The sequence below is a fragment of the Tasmannia lanceolata genome, unplaced genomic scaffold, assembly GCF_043159265.1.
Source record: "Tasmannia lanceolata isolate RefF3 unplaced genomic scaffold, GAP_Taslan_0.1 ptg000004l, whole genome shotgun sequence".
Lineage (NCBI taxonomy): Eukaryota > Viridiplantae > Streptophyta > Magnoliopsida > Canellales > Winteraceae > Tasmannia > Tasmannia lanceolata.
Window position 1 is genome coordinate 10,172,885 of NW_027518681.1, and position 15,346 is coordinate 10,188,230.

At 40.9% G+C, this 15,346-nt stretch overlaps 1 protein-coding gene across 2 annotated transcripts; it reads right to left on the reverse strand.

The window, feature by feature from the left end:
• Positions 1 to 5,437: 5,437 nt before the first annotated feature.
• Positions 5,438 to 10,861, reverse strand: LOC143875836 (FkbM family methyltransferase). Of its 2 annotated transcripts, XM_077377426.1 has the most exons (3): positions 10,095 to 10,861; positions 6,007 to 6,090; positions 5,795 to 5,933 (listed from the first exon to the last, which is right to left on the reverse strand). In XM_077377426.1, exons 1-3 carry the CDS (start codon positions 10,698 to 10,700, stop codon positions 5,913 to 5,915), a joined length of 711 nt encoding a protein of 236 aa, XP_077233541.1. In that variant the 5' UTR covers positions 10,701 to 10,861; the 3' UTR covers positions 5,795 to 5,912. The 2 variants fall into 2 exon arrangements, with proteins under 2 accessions (XP_077233540.1, XP_077233541.1); XM_077377425.1 differs by having other exon boundaries at positions 5,438 to 6,090; positions 10,095 to 10,854.
• Between the last annotated feature and the right edge of the window lie 4,485 nt (positions 10,862 to 15,346).

Below are 15,346 nucleotides of genomic sequence, written 5' to 3' on the forward strand. Positions count from 1 at the left end.
TTGTTCTATTCTTACTGTTATAATTCTCACACCACATAAGGAAAAGCGAGAAGGGCTTTCTATCTTTGAACAAAACAAGACAATTTGATCACTTTAACTGTCGCATTTAGATTACTTTCTCTGTTTTTTAGATCTGGTTATTGCCATTTTAATATTCACATCTGCTTAGATAAAGTATGCTATTTGGGTTTTCCGAGATCTGTAACCACTTTTTGGCTCCAGTTTCACAAAGATCAGCTCTATCCACTCCTAATATTTTTAAGCAACATCTTTCTCATATAAATAAACTGACACGGGTCCTCGCCAAACCCCAGCTTACCTATAAAATAAAAACATTTTTAAGCAACGTTTCGAGTTTTGATTTATTTTTTTTCTTTTTTTGAAATCTGAACAGATCTGAAGAGCGTCTGTTGGGGGTTCCACATGAAAGCAAAAGATCCCACATTGGTGAAATTAAGAGATGTTGATGGGCTTTATAAGGTGTTGGGAATTTAACCGGGTAGAACTCACCCCTAAAAGTAGTTGTTAGAGGGAGGGTGCCCATTCCCTTATAACCCATCCCCTTCCCAATCACTTTACTTATGTGGGACTATTTGCTTTTCCGTGGAACCCCAACAATCTCCTCCTCTACGTGGCGGCAACATGGGAACCACAAGATACTACACCAAGGTTTCCGAGATCCTCCCCGAGGGACAATCCCTCCCTCGGAGGCAAACCAGGGTTACCACGCCCTGAGCTCTGATACTATTTGTTGGGAATTTAACCGAGTAGAACTTACCCCTAAAAGATAACTGTTAGAGGGAGGGTGCCCATTCGCTTATAACCCATCCCCATCCCAATCACTTCACCGATGTGGAACTATTTGCTTGTGCGTGGAACCCCAACATAAGGGAATTGGCCCCTCCTTTAACGGCTAGCTTTTGAGGGTGAGTTTTTCCCGGTTAAATATCCTACAAGTGGTACCAAAGCTCAGGGTGTGGTAACCTCGGTTTGCCTCCGAGGGCAGAGTTGTACCTCGGGAAAGATCTCGGATACCCCGGTGTAGTATCTCGTGTGTGGAGGTGCGAGATTGTTCATGTTGCTTCCACGCGAAGGGGGAGATTGGTGGGGTTCCACGCAAAAGCAAATGATCCCACATCGGAAAAGAATGCGTGGATGTGGATGGGTTATAAGGGAATGGGCGCACTCCCTCTAATGGCCAGCTTTTGAGGGTGAGTTCTACTCGGTTAAATTCTCTACAAGTGTTATCAGAGCCGAGGCATGGTAACCCCGGTTTAGCCTCTGATGACGGAAAAGTCCCTCGGGAAGATCTCAGTAACCCCAGTGTGCCTTCGAGGACAGTGAAATTCCCTCGAAGAAGTTCTCGTAGTTCTCACGTTTCACCCATGTGGATGGGTGAGATTGTCCCCACTGCTTCCACAAGGAGGGGGAGATTGTTGGGGGTTCCATGTGAAAGCAAAAGATCCCACATAGGTGAAGTTAATAATGTGGATGGGCTTTATAAGGGAATGTGCACCCTCCCCTTAACGGCTAGTTTTTGAGGGTGAGTTCTACCTAGTTAAATTCCCTACAAAGTCTTTTCTCCCTGTTTTGATTTTTTAGCATGAGCTATTGGGAAGTTTAGGAATCCGTTAAGAGTTAGATTTGGCCCATTTGAGCGTGTGAATGGAGAGAAATTTCCTAACTTATGTGAAGGATGGTTATGGATGTGGGTAGTTCTATTATGATTCTATTAATTTATTTATTTTAGTTTATAAAAAGGCAAAATGTCTAGGGAATTTTGTTTGTTTTAAGGTCTTCTCTGGAAGACCACATGTTTGGGTTCTTTCTAATAGGATCATATGAGGATATACATCAATTTGGAAACCGACCTAAGTAGTCCTAGTTGGTTTCTAATCTTGTATTTGGTAGCTATTATACAGGAAGGAAATCCAAAGTTCTATTGGCTATCATACAGCCACACCTCAATTTATATTCTAGGTTTTTACTGAAGACCTAAAAAATGGGAGCTCAAAAAAGGGTTCTTTCTATCAATGTTTACCACCTAAAGTTGCAAACTGTGAGTTGCTTGGGAAACAAGGCAACTTTCCCAGCACCCTTGTTTAAATATTGTTAGAACTTACAAGTAGCATTAATCAAGAATAAACCCCTTCTCAGTATTAAACAATCGAATGTATGCAAAAGGGTCAATTGAATTAAACAGTTAAAAAATGTCACCCTTGTTGTGAAAATCTCACCTTGTCGACCCGGAAGCCATTAGCGAAAGAGAGACGAGGTGGTCCGATTCTGGGTCCATGGACCGAGTTGATGAGTCGAAAAGAGAGCTAATTGAGATGGGATTGATATGATAAAAGAGAGTTTTTATGGGATTGATATGATAAAAGAGAGTTTTTATATGAATATACATGTTGCCAGAGAAATAAAATCTCTGATTTATGGGATTGATATGATAAAAGAGAGTTTTTATATGAGCCCGACCGTCGAGCACCGTAAAAAAGGTACTGTCCTTGATATTTGATCTAACAGCTGCCCACTTTTTAAGAGGCTGCTGTTGGATTAAATATCAAGGGTGGTACTTTTGAAGTGTCACCTTGACGCTACTTCACGGTCGGGCACCATATAATTTTCTCTGATAAAGAAACGATATAAATGCAAAGAATATCTCAATTCCTAAAATACATTTAGGCAAGAGTAGGGCTGCAACTTGGGTCGGGTAAAGTCGGGTTTAGAAACATGGTTTTTGGGTAGGCCCGGGTCTTAAATTGGAAAACCCGACTCAATCTTGGGTAGGTTCAGGTTTAAAGAAAAAAAAAACTTGAAACCCGACCCGACTCATACGGATGTACTGTGACTTTCTTAAATATCTCTTGAATAACATAGAAAATTATTTTCTGATATATTGATACAATTATTTTCATTGAGGTGATCATGTTGTTATGTGAAAATATAGTGTCCTTAAATTTAGTGAAATGATTTCAGCACAACTATGTTTTGATTCATGCGCTCATGTATCTTGTCTTTTAGCATTTAATTGTCACGTAAGTGCTTCTTGGGAACCGTAAAAACCCTTTTACAGCTCTTTAAATACTAAAAGACAAGAAACATGAGCGTCTTGTATCAAAACATGGTTGTGTTGAAATCATTTCCCTAAATTTATACACTTGATGATATAAATTGGGCAATGATAAATGGACCCGCTAGTATCTTAAATCGACCCTCATCTCTCTCTCAGCACTGCCCTATATGGGGTCGATTTAAGCAAAATACATGATAGTTTTAGAGTTGATTGAAGGACATCTTCATCGACATAAGTTTGATGAGGTATTTAGTTACCTCATGAAAGTATTTCTCTAGTAGGGAATTGCTAGCATCTATCGCAGAAGGCATTTCGTGGTTGGTCTGTCCATGTCAGACCAGCCTTTTGTCTCCATTCACGAGGTGGCTGGTCTGATGTGTGACAGACCAGCCTTGAAGTGCCTCTCGTGATGGACCCTAGCAAATCCCTTTCTAATAAATTGCTTTTCTTGGCTATTATATAATTTCAATAACTAATTAGAAAATACTGCACAAACTAGGGATTTATAGGCAAAATTCCGATAAGGCCAGAAGCTAATTCTGATTTCCTGCTCTTGTGCAGATTGGCATAGTGGATTAAGGGTGTCAATTTTGGCTCGGGCTCGGAAGCTCGCTCGAGCTCGGCTCGAATCCTTAACGAGCCGAGCCCGAGTTAGGCCAGGCTCGGCTCGGCTCGTTAAGGCTAGTTAAGAATTTAATATGTTTAAATATATATATTATATAATAATCTATACATTAAAAGGGTTGTCCATGGAGTGAAAAGGGGGGGCAAAATATGTCACTTCATTTTTGGAACCCCATTTGTTACTAGGACCACCCCCCATAGTGTAAAAAAAGTAGTCAAATTACACTAGTAGGGCTGTCCAGGGAAGATGAGGGGTGTGAACATAATCGCGAGCCTGACCGAGCCGAGCCTCACTTGTGAGCTTAACGAGCCGAGCCGAGCCTGGCCAAGCTCGGCTCGGCTCGTTTACATCCCTATAGTGGATATAAGAATCTAGGAAAGAAACTCACAAATTCCTAACTACATGTTTGGAGGGGCAAGGCCAGTTCAGAACAAGAAAGACAAACAAACACAACAGGTGATGGGGGGTGGGTTTTTTTATCTGATGAACAAAGAAAAGGGAAATGATCACATAACTAACAGTGACCACTCAACTTTGAAAATTAGATGGCCAAAAAAAATGAACTAAGTTTTGTAAGGTCTCCTTCTAGCTCCATGTCTGAAATTCACCGCCTGATTTGTCTGGAATTACCTTGGAGAATAGTGTAAGTAGTGTTTGGTAGAGCCATGGTTTTAAATTTTGACAAAAAACCGAGATTTCGGACCGAAATTTTGGATTTCGGTGGAGACTGACACCGAAATCGATGAAAACTGAAACAGTTATTTATTTAATATTTGACCCAAAAAATCTTTTTTTAATACTAATTTAATATTTCACTGAAATTTCAACCGAAATTTAATATTGAATAAAATATTAGTTTCGGGTTTTGTACTTCGAAATTTCAAGGTCCGAAACTGGTACCGAAACCGAAATTTTAAACCTTGTGTTGAGCGGCATATACTTGGAGAGTAGGAGAAAAAGTAGGGGGTGTCATTACCAATATATATATATATATATATATATATATATATATATATATATATATATATATAAGAGAGAGAGAGAGAGAGAGAGAGAGAGAGAGAGCACCATTCCCTAGCAAATTCAACCAAAATTCCTTACTTTTAGAATAATTTGGTTTAAAAGTCACAGGGAGGGGACAAAGAGTCTATGTTAGAGGACAAATAATTATCAGATGCGAGACATCCAAAGATGCGAGACATCCAAGGGAGTGAAAGGAAAGTCCAATGCTAATTTGGCAACCAAACGTGGAATGGCACGCCAAATCCAAGCTAAATTCCGATGGCTGTTGAGCCTTTGTGCAACCATATACACCCTAAGGATGACTCATGGACAATGCATAGAACTTAATATGAAGAGCAAATGTGCAGCTGGAAATTAAGTTCTATAATGATGGCCGGAGACTTCTACAATTTTCGCAAGGTTGCCTGGTCAACATGTGTACATGGGATGAAAAATGGCCAGTGATTGGATAATAATGAACAATAGGAAAGAACGTGAGTTTTTTTTTCCTTTGAAGAAGAAGATGATTGAATTCATTCATGCACAATGCAGTAAAGAAAGAGTGGAGTAAGTTCTGCAAGCAATTTATGGTTGATGACACTTTGCAGCACGCCTATAATAGAAATGGAAATTATCAAATGCATCTACACCAAACCAAACTGGAACAAGATCTAACCTACATGACAATCATATCATGGCTCTACAATGAGATTAATGTCAAAGAATTACCTAAGTAAAACAAAACTGAAAAATCAGAGAATTTTATTCAAGTAAGGTTGGTATGAGAAACAAGCAGATAATTGGGCAATCGGTGACGTTCAAGCTGCTCATCAGGACTTCAAGATCTTAGACATGTTAAGAGGGACTGAAAACTGTGACGCCATATTGGGTTGAGGTTTCTGTCTGTGGTATAGCATCGAGGAACTGTTTGCTAGTTGACGTCATATTGGGGGGAAATATTCTAAAGGCCCCCGAGTCACCATCACTACCTTTCACTAATCAAAGAGAGAAATGGTAAAACCGCTTTCTAATCCTTCGTACAGTGCGCATCTGTTCCGTGCTGAGTACAGTGAGAATAACCCACGCTACCAAGGAATTCTCTAATTTCCTTAGCACTGCTGTTACTGGCTTGAAGCAACCGCTCGTCTTCCTCGTATATGAGATAAGGGGCTTCACTTGCCTTTCTGGATAGTAGCCTTGTGGCTCCTCTCAATACATGGTATTCCCAACCTTGAACATCAATTTTGAGCAACAACACTCGTTCAGATTCAGGAATCACTTCATCTAAAGGGATGGAGACTACCTGTAATGCTATCCCTTCATTTGATTTGAATGCTAACTTTGCACCACTTTCAGAAACAGCACTGTTGTCGAGTCGCCCCACCAACTGATTCAATGGCAGCAAGTAAACATTAGTGTTAAAGACAAAAAGGCATCAATAGAGATAGCTAAGCGGCCACTGGAAAGTGGCCAGTAATAATATTTTGAGAGTTTCTAAAAATTCCAGGTTTGTCAAGGAGACTACCCATGGAGACAAGCCTTCCTGAGCCTCTTTAGATTTGTTAAAGATACAAACAAAAATATTTCAGATTGTTATGAGAGGATGAGCTGTAGGGTAGTATGGGGCTGGGTACTTTATAGGAATTTAAAAGAATCTGAATTCGATAGCATGATGAATCTTTTACATATTTTGAAAAAAAATGCTATGTACCAGAGGAATGTAGAGTAAGAGTGAGCACTGATCCAAGAGGAAATTTTACAATCAAGTCATTATTCAAGGCGCTTAGTTTGAAGGCGAGTACATCCTTTCCTTGGCGGAGGGTTTGGTATACTCTAATTCGAACCAAGGATCAAGCATTTTCATGGATAGCAACAAGAAAAAAGATAAACAAGTTGGACAGGTTCGAGCTAATGAAGTTCTACACGGCAAACAGATGCATCATGTGCAAAGCAACGGAAGAATCATGTCTTGGAGAATTGGCATTGAAGGCACTTAAGGTATGTTCCAATAAGGGTAAATAACAGAGGGGTAATCCATTTCAGAGAAATCTACTTACCCTGCATTGGTTTACCCTTGAGATTAATTGTTGTTGTTCATATATGCAGGGTAAATAAACTGGGGGGGGGGGGGGGGGGGGGGGGGAGGGGGGTGTTAGTTGACGTGGTCATAACTCGAGAGAGTTAAAAGAGTTCTGGTTGACTTTGTAGGGCAAAATGCAGGCTCAGACCTGAATGCGACCACGGTAAAAAGGAGTCAACTCGGGCGAGTCAAAGATGACGCGGAAGAGTTTTGAAGCTATGGGCAGATATATAACTTTTCTTAGCAATTCATTTGTCGCCAAATATTTTAGATGGATAGGATCATCTTTTAAAGCAGATTTTTCTGCCACAGCCTATCCAGGGTGAGGAAGAAGCAAAGGATGTAAATTAATCACCCTTTATATGTGCCACATACGCAATCGGCAACACTCAAGGTGGCCCACGCATCAAGCATAAAAGTAGGAGGAGCCAATGTTTAAAAACACGGATGCGGCGCAGAACGCGGATGAAGAAAATCCTAGTTGACTTAGCACGAAGCACTCAAGTGCTCGGTTGACGCAGCTCAGTACTCGGTTGACGCAATCATAATTTGGGAGAGTCAAATGGTTTTTATTGACTGCAGGGCAAAACGCAGAACGCGACCAAGTTAAAAGGGAGTCAACTCGGGGGAGTCCACAATGACGCAGGAGAGTTTAAAAACTATGGGTGGAGCATAGCATGAGGCTCGAGGACCCATCACCATAACCGACAGTAGGTGGAGCTGAACAAAATACTGCAAAAGAAGTGGATCTTGATGACTACTAACTCCACCTACGATGCATGACTTCTTGGCTGGCAAAGTACATGTGTCACGCGTTTTATATTCCAACACTCCACTGATTCAGGATTCAGGTGCAACAAGTCTAGATCTTTTTTTTTTATTTTTTTGAGCTCCACTCACGTAAACCAACATTTATCATAGGTCTCGACTTTAACGCATCCCAATAGTAAGCTTTTTTTTTTAGTGGCAAATATTTTATTAAGGAGCAAAGCTCAGATTCCGAGATGGATGGTCGAGATAGGCAAATAAAAAGCTAAAAACAACAAAAAAAAACTCGAGGAAGATCATCGAACATATCAAGTTCCAATCTCAATGCCCCAAAGCAGGCCAGTTGATCTGCCTCAGGTATTGGTCAAACACCAAACATGTGGAAATAGCATGGTGTGCCCCTCAATCCTATCCAGCACCTCCTCAATAGCAACTGTAAAATTTCAATAATAACTAACCTCGTGCAACACCCAGCGAATAACAATTAGCGGATCTCGTTCCACAGTGAGCGAATCAAGGAGATCCTGATCCACGAACTGAACCCCACTCAAGAAGACTCGAACTTCTTCCTTGTTGGAATCCTTCTGACCAATCAAACTAGAGAAGGCTCACCGAATCCCACTCTTAGCTCTATGAAGCAGACCCCCAATGCCAGCAGGACCCAAATTTTCCAAAGTAGAACTATCGAAGTTGAGCTTGAGAATGCATAGGCGAGGAAGAGGCCACCTAGAAGTAGGTTTGTCCACACTACCCTCACTCAACCGAACCACAACCCAAGAGCCACCTAGAAGTAGGTTTGTCCACACTACCCTCACTCAACCGAACCACAACCCAAGAGCACCGGATAGAAGACTTTGAAAATCAGAAAGAACGGCTGAGTAGTAAACAATGGTAAATGGAATCTGCTATTCAATGGAGTGAGCTCTCATAGAAGAGCCCTTGAGGACTCTATTGCTCCTTTCCTTCTGGAGGAGCAAAAGAAACAAAGAAAGTTAAACCCTTACAACTTCTAGCTGGCCAAAGAGCAAAAACCCACGACTCTTAGAGATACCCAATATGGTCGAACAAGATCCAGCTCACAAAAAAAAAGGGCAAAAAAAAAACGGATTCTCTAGCAAAACTGCAATGTAGGAAAAGATGGTCCACGTTTCCTCATCGGCGAGAGACAAGGCACAATGGCTAACTTGTTAAATGTCCCAATGTGCTACTGGTGATAACCCTTTTATCATATTAAATTTTAAAACTGATCAAAAATAGTGTAGAATATATTAATCAGAAATTTAGGGGTTTTTTGAGTTTGACATTCAGTATTAATGTGAGCTTCAAACACTCGCACTCATAGTCATGCAAAATAGTTGTCAGACACTGCTCCTTTCTACCAGGTCGGATATCTTCACAAGGTTAACTGATGAAAATAAAAATCGGCCAGTTTCCTTTGATCCCCGATGCCCCCACCCCCAACCCCACCAACCCTTGATTTGTATTCCTCAATGCTAAAGAGGTTTTTTCTTCTCTCTACACACCAAAATCGGCTCTTCTGATTCCATAGATTAGAGAAACCAATTGTAACATCAACAAAAAAAACTCCACTATTCAATCATAATAGTTAGCGAATACCATTCAAAAACAAGAATTAAAAAAGGAGGTTAAGTTCCCATCCATGCCGTACTTAGCTTCTGAAGACCAATTGTCAGTGGCATCCATAAAAGTCTCTGCCAATAGTAAGTTCCATTTGATAACTTTTATCACATATTACCAATTGTCAGTGGCATCCAAAAATGAACGTGTAAAAACCTTCACAAATTTGTCCATTTTTGCCTCCACAGTTTGAAGGGTTGGGATGATCCAATGGAGCTGATTTTTGGTGGACACCCAATCTATGTGAGGGCCAATCAAATGAATGTTTTGGATCACCAAAACAATGTGTGCTCATTGTATTTTAAGCCGGCGGTGTAGCTAAGTTAGCTACACCGGTGGTGTAGCTTCACTTTCCTCTATATATATATATATATATATATATATATATATATATATATATATATCAAAAAAGAGAGAACATTTCCTACACACTTGTGTAGGTAAGTTACCTACACACTAGCTTAAAATACAGTGGGGTCCACATTGTTTGGGTGATCCAAACCATTCATTTGAATGATCCTCACATAGATAGGGTGTCCACAAAAAATCAGATCCATAGGATCATCCTAACCATTCAAACTATGGAGGCAAAAATGGACTAATTTGTGAAGGTTTATACACGTCCATTTTACCTCCACAAATCGTAGGGTTGGGATGATCCTATGGATCTGATTTTTTGTGGACACCCTATCTATGTGAGGACCATTCAAATGAATTGTTTGGATCACCCAAACAATGTGGGCCCCCACTGTATTTTAAGCTACCTACACAAGTGTGTAGGAAATGTTCTCTCATCAGAAAGGAAATCAAAAATAAAGTTCACATTTCACAACATTACTGAGATCACAAATTCAAATTCAACATAACAGAAGTAAACAAATAAAAGTAAAAATAAATCAAATTACCTTATGGAAAGTGATATTCCCAATCCGATCCGAAGCCACAGCCGCGAATAATGTAACCAGAGATGCGACCCGATTCAAGAAAACCCCATCACAGATCCTCTGCAAATTCTCAAAAACAGGCTCAAAAGCGAAAACCCTAAACCCCATTGCAGAAGCCGCAAACGTCGCCATTCCAACATTCGCCCCTACATCAACAACAAACCCATCTCTCCCTTGTGATCTAAATCTCTCTAGAGTCTCTTGAATCGTAACGGAAATATCGGGTTTCCGAAACGGTTTTCCTTTGAGCATTCGGACTATGTTTTTGTGAGGTTTTTCGGGTAGGCCTAGATCAGCGAGAGAGTAGAGGAATGGGTATCGGACTCCTTCGACTGTGTTGGCAAAAACAGGGGAGGGTTGCGGGCATTTGAAGCAATCGAAGGGTTGTATTGGAAAAGATGGGGTTAGGGTTAGGGTTTGGAGGAAAGAGGAATTGGTGAGATTTGGGGTTTGGGTTTTGAAGAAGAGGAAGAAGAGGATGAGGATAATGATGATTGGAAAGATGAGGAAGAGTTTATAGGAGGAGTGGAGAGATGAGGGTTTCACTCTTTTCCAGGCATTTGCCATGGAAAATGATGCAGAAAGGAAAAAACAGAACAGAGATTGATAAAGAGATGAAATTGGGGAAGAAAATGGGGTTGCCACTGGTAGTCAGGCTCGAAACCGTATAAAAATTTCGATCGATTTCATTTCACCAAAAAGTAGGGGTGTCAATGGATCCACGGTCCGATGGATCGTCCGAATCCGAACGTTAATGAACATGATTTAACATATTAATAGGATCCATGGGCATATTTCGGATCATCAAATCTGGATTGTGCATGGACACGCCACAGATGCCCATTGGATAGTCACGATCCGAAATGGTTTACAAAAATACCCTTCAAATTTTGTTAATGCTAACCCTTCTATGAAAGGTATTTTGGTCAAAACCTCTTTTATCACTTAATGAGGGAATGCGATTTCACTCATTTCAGTCGTTTCATTTCATACTTTCACAAAGTAAAAGAGAGAGGAGTTTTGTTCTTTATGCGTCATATTCTTTGATAATAGTTATACATTATATTTGTGTATGTAATTTTGATTAGTTTTATTGTTTATAAGCATTATTATGCACATAGATTAGACATGGATAAAATTTTAATTTAGTTGAAGAAAATGCATAGAGACGCACTAATAGTGGACTGCCATTCTTTCTCTTTTTTAAAAATTAATTGTTTACTTAGCTTAGTGGGACATAATAGGACACTCCGATGGACGGTCCGAATTAAATGGATCGTGATCATGACGTGGATCCGAAGAACAATCCGACTCCGACCCGACCGATAAGGAATTTGAATGGATCGTGACTGTGACATAGGTGGATCTGACCCGAAGTGGATCCGTTGACACCCCTACCAAAAAGTAGATTTCTTTCCATTAAATAATACTTTCCTTCGGTCCGAATTTTCTATGGAATAAAAGAATATTTTATTTGATTTCGTAGATTTTGCCCAAAATTTTGAAATTTCGGCCTAAATTTATGGTTTCGACAAGGACCGAAATTTAAAACCTTGCTCTTGTGATTTTGTTTTAGGTGATTGGTAATGAAGTTGAGGGTAGGGGTGCAACTCGAGGAGGGTTGGGCCAAGTTGAGGCCAAAACGAACCCGACCTGAGGAATCATTTACTCAACCTGACCCTGACCCGACATGACCCGAGTTCTAACCCGATGAGGTTCAACCCAACCCAACCCGAGGAACCCTTTTTCCAGCCCAAACCCGACCAGACCCTAGTTTTTAACCTTTAAAAGCTAAAAAAGAAAAAGAAAAAAAAAAATTTGTCGGGTTTGGATTTTCCGACGTTGGCAACCGGAACTCAACCGGGTTTAGATTTTCCGACCCTAACCTGAACCGAAAAATACCCAACTAGACCCGACTATTTTTCGGGTTGAACCCGACTATAGTTGCACCCCTCTGGTTGCAGGTCTAGATCGTCATCGACAGACCACGGAAATTGCAGTACTACCATTTCATCCGGAAAATGTTAAATCTACTTTCGAATGACTAAATTTCCCTTTCTCTACATGACCTCTCTCTAAGTGTCTCTCTCTTTCTCTCGACGATCTCTCTCTCTGTCTAGGACTTGGGATGAACTTTATTAAATTAGGATTTAAAATGGATTGTATGAACTTATAACAGTTTGGATTTATCTAAGGCTATTGATCCTCTGTCTGATTTAGTTGGTTGTGAGGCTAGGGACCTTGGGATGAACTTCCTAAACGTTTCACACAATCTGTATACTCCACCATCTTTAGTTGGTTGTGAGGCTAGGGGCCTCTGCTCCTTTTGTAATCCCACATTGATTATATAAATATGCTAGTCCGTTTCTCATCCAGGTTAACAAAAAATACTGGAAAGGTGACGGAGTCTGGAATGTATTTCCTTAATATGGAAAGATGATACGATAGCAAGAACAAGACCAGTGCCCAATCCTTTGAACAATGTCCAAGGAAAAGGGTAGAACAACTATGGTCATGATACTCTTGAAGACAAACTTAAAACAAGCAACAGAAAAGAAATACACAAGTTGGATTTAAGCAATTGGTGAGGCTCGGGATATACATGATCCTTAAAGCAAGATCCCATACTTAGGTGAAGCCATGTTTACTATGATCCAGGAGGTCCATAATCTTCTAGCTATACTTCCGAATTCTCTAGCTTTTCCTCGACTCCTGAACCTTTGGGGGTTCTGTTTTTCTTTGATAGAGAAGTTCTGTTTTCTTTCATAGGGGGTGCTCTTCGTCGCCAGCTTTCTGTATTCGTTTTTTCCTTTGGACTTTTTGCTTTGAGTCTTCTTCGATGGGATCTCATCAAAAGGATAGATCTTTCCATATTTCCGTTTCCTTCTTCAATATGGAGACTCCATTCCTCCCAGGTATCTAAAGGTGAAAATCTATTTTCTTGACTCTTGAGGACCTGTCTCTATGAAACTTCTACATGTGACTCCATTTGCTGCAGATTGCCCTCCTTTGATGGTGAATTTTCTCGTGGGTCCATTTTCTCCATTCATCACTGTGATTTCTAGAAGATCAACGGTTTTGTAAAAGTGGCATTTTGTGTAGTCATTTTCCTTTATCAATGTCTAGATAATCGAGGATATGGGCCTCCATCTTCTCTCCCCTTCTCTTCTCATGCTCTCTCTTACCAAAATCTCCCCCTTCATTCTCCCATATCAACTCTTGATTTTCTACAAGTACAATGGTCTTGATTCCCCCAAACAGAACCCCAGCCTAGTACATACCGCCACCATTGATCCAGACGATTCAGTCCGGGTGGTTGTTCTATTCATCCCACAAGTCATAGTCGTGCCCTCGTAGAACCCAAAGAGAGAATGAAGTTGTCTATGGTTGGGGCTGCGCAGTCCACATGACCATGTCGATCACTCATCAACAAGTCTTCGACCTTAATTGCATGGTAGGTCTCACTAATTTAAGTACTTTTTCAGTATACCATATTTATTTTTAAATTATTCAAAGGAGTAGGTGAAGATGCATGTATTTAGCAAAATGAGTTTGAGATGAAACCAACTTTTGGTCAATCTAGACCGTCCCATAATCGTGGGGCCCAATTGTACCTACAACCATCTAAAAAACATAGAGCTCATGATGATCCTAACCATCCATCTGGCAAAGACCCTACAAATGGTTGATCAAGAAAAAGATATGGTTTCTGGTTAGGATTCCCTAAATAGTGATTTAGTTCATAGAAGATCCAAGATTAGAGTTGGGATTGGGGTAGAACTCGCTCTTACAAGCTAGCCGTTAAGCGGAGGGTGCCCAAACCCTTATAAGCCCATCCAATCCTTCAACCTTACCGATGTGGGATCTTTGCTTTCACGTGGAACCCCCAACAATCTTCCCTCAACGAGGAAGCACCGTGGACAATCTCACCCCTCCACGCGACAACAACGTAGGAATTACAAGATCTTCTCCAAACGAATTTCACCGTCCTCATAGGCACACCGGAATTACTAGTATCTTCCCTGAGGGAACTTTCCGTCCTCGGAGGCAACACCGGGTTTACCATGCCTTGGCTCTGATACCACTTGTCGGGACTTGGGTAGAGCTCGCCCTTTAAAGCAGCCATTAAGGGGAGGGTGCTCAAACCCTTATAACCCTATCCACATCCTTCAACCTTACCGATGTGGGATCTTTTCTTTAACGTGGAACCCCCAACAATTAGCTCTACCAGGAGGATGGACCAAATTGAGCTAGCTGAATGGGACCTACATATCTAAAACCTGGGGCTATTCTCCATGGATAGCAAGCCAGAGTGTATTATATCCTAGGATAGATTTTGTTATCTTCCGTTCACTCCAGTACGTATAACCCCGATGAATATAGGGTCTACCAATATTAGGGGTGTAACTCAGGTTGGGTTCAACCCGAAAAAAGTTGGGTTGGGTTGAGTTCGGTTTCAGGTCCGGGTTGAGTTTGGGTTGAGGGCTGGGGCAACCCAAACTCAACCCAAATCGTACTATCTGTGTGGGCCCGTACCACATTTTTGTCATCTAAATCCAAGCCATCAATCGGATGGTTGGAATTGTCTAATAAGTTTAATTGCCTCAATCTCTACCCATTCATTGTAGAAACGCCACGTGCATGGCAAAGCTTGAAGCTGTCACTCGAGCATTTCTAACCACTACAGATTAGTTCGAACCCTATTACACGTATGAATTATAAAGAAAAACGACTTTGACAAAAAAGACTCCATTGACCCATCTTTTTCTTTTGTCTTTTACACACCACAGGCTAATGTTTTAAAGATAATCATTTCTCCTACCTTCTACTCTCATCAGCCATGGTTTCCGAGGGCCCATAAGAAGAAGAAATGGAGATCTCCGATCATCCGAGTCATGTTACAGACGAAAACCATCAGACCCAGATGAATTTTGACGAGTCATTACACCGAGTCACCCAACTCGAAGACGCTTATAGGCGAGTTGTACTCGAGATGGACGATCTTCGAAACGCTCTCGACGTGAAGACGGAGGAGGTAAAAAGGTTGTATTTGGAATTAGAAGATGTGGAAAGGATCAACGAAGAGACTGTTATGGAGCTTCGCGAGCTGAGGAAGGAGAGAAATTTACTTAAGGAAGAGAAGAGAGAGAGGGAGAGAAGGTTGGAATCGTTGGAGGATGACTCAGCTTCGATCGTGTTGAGCATGTTAGTGG

Bases quoted from the DNA above. Each gene is read 5' to 3' on its own strand.
- LOC143875836 (XM_077377425.1), bottom strand. From the start codon at position 10,700: ATGGCAAATGCCTGGAAAAGAGTGAAACCCTCATCTCTCCACTCCTCC. The intron at 6,091-10,094 runs GTAATTTGATTT...CCATTGAATCAG, and splicing joins GGAATATCACTTTCCATAAG to TTGGTGGGGCGACTCGACAA.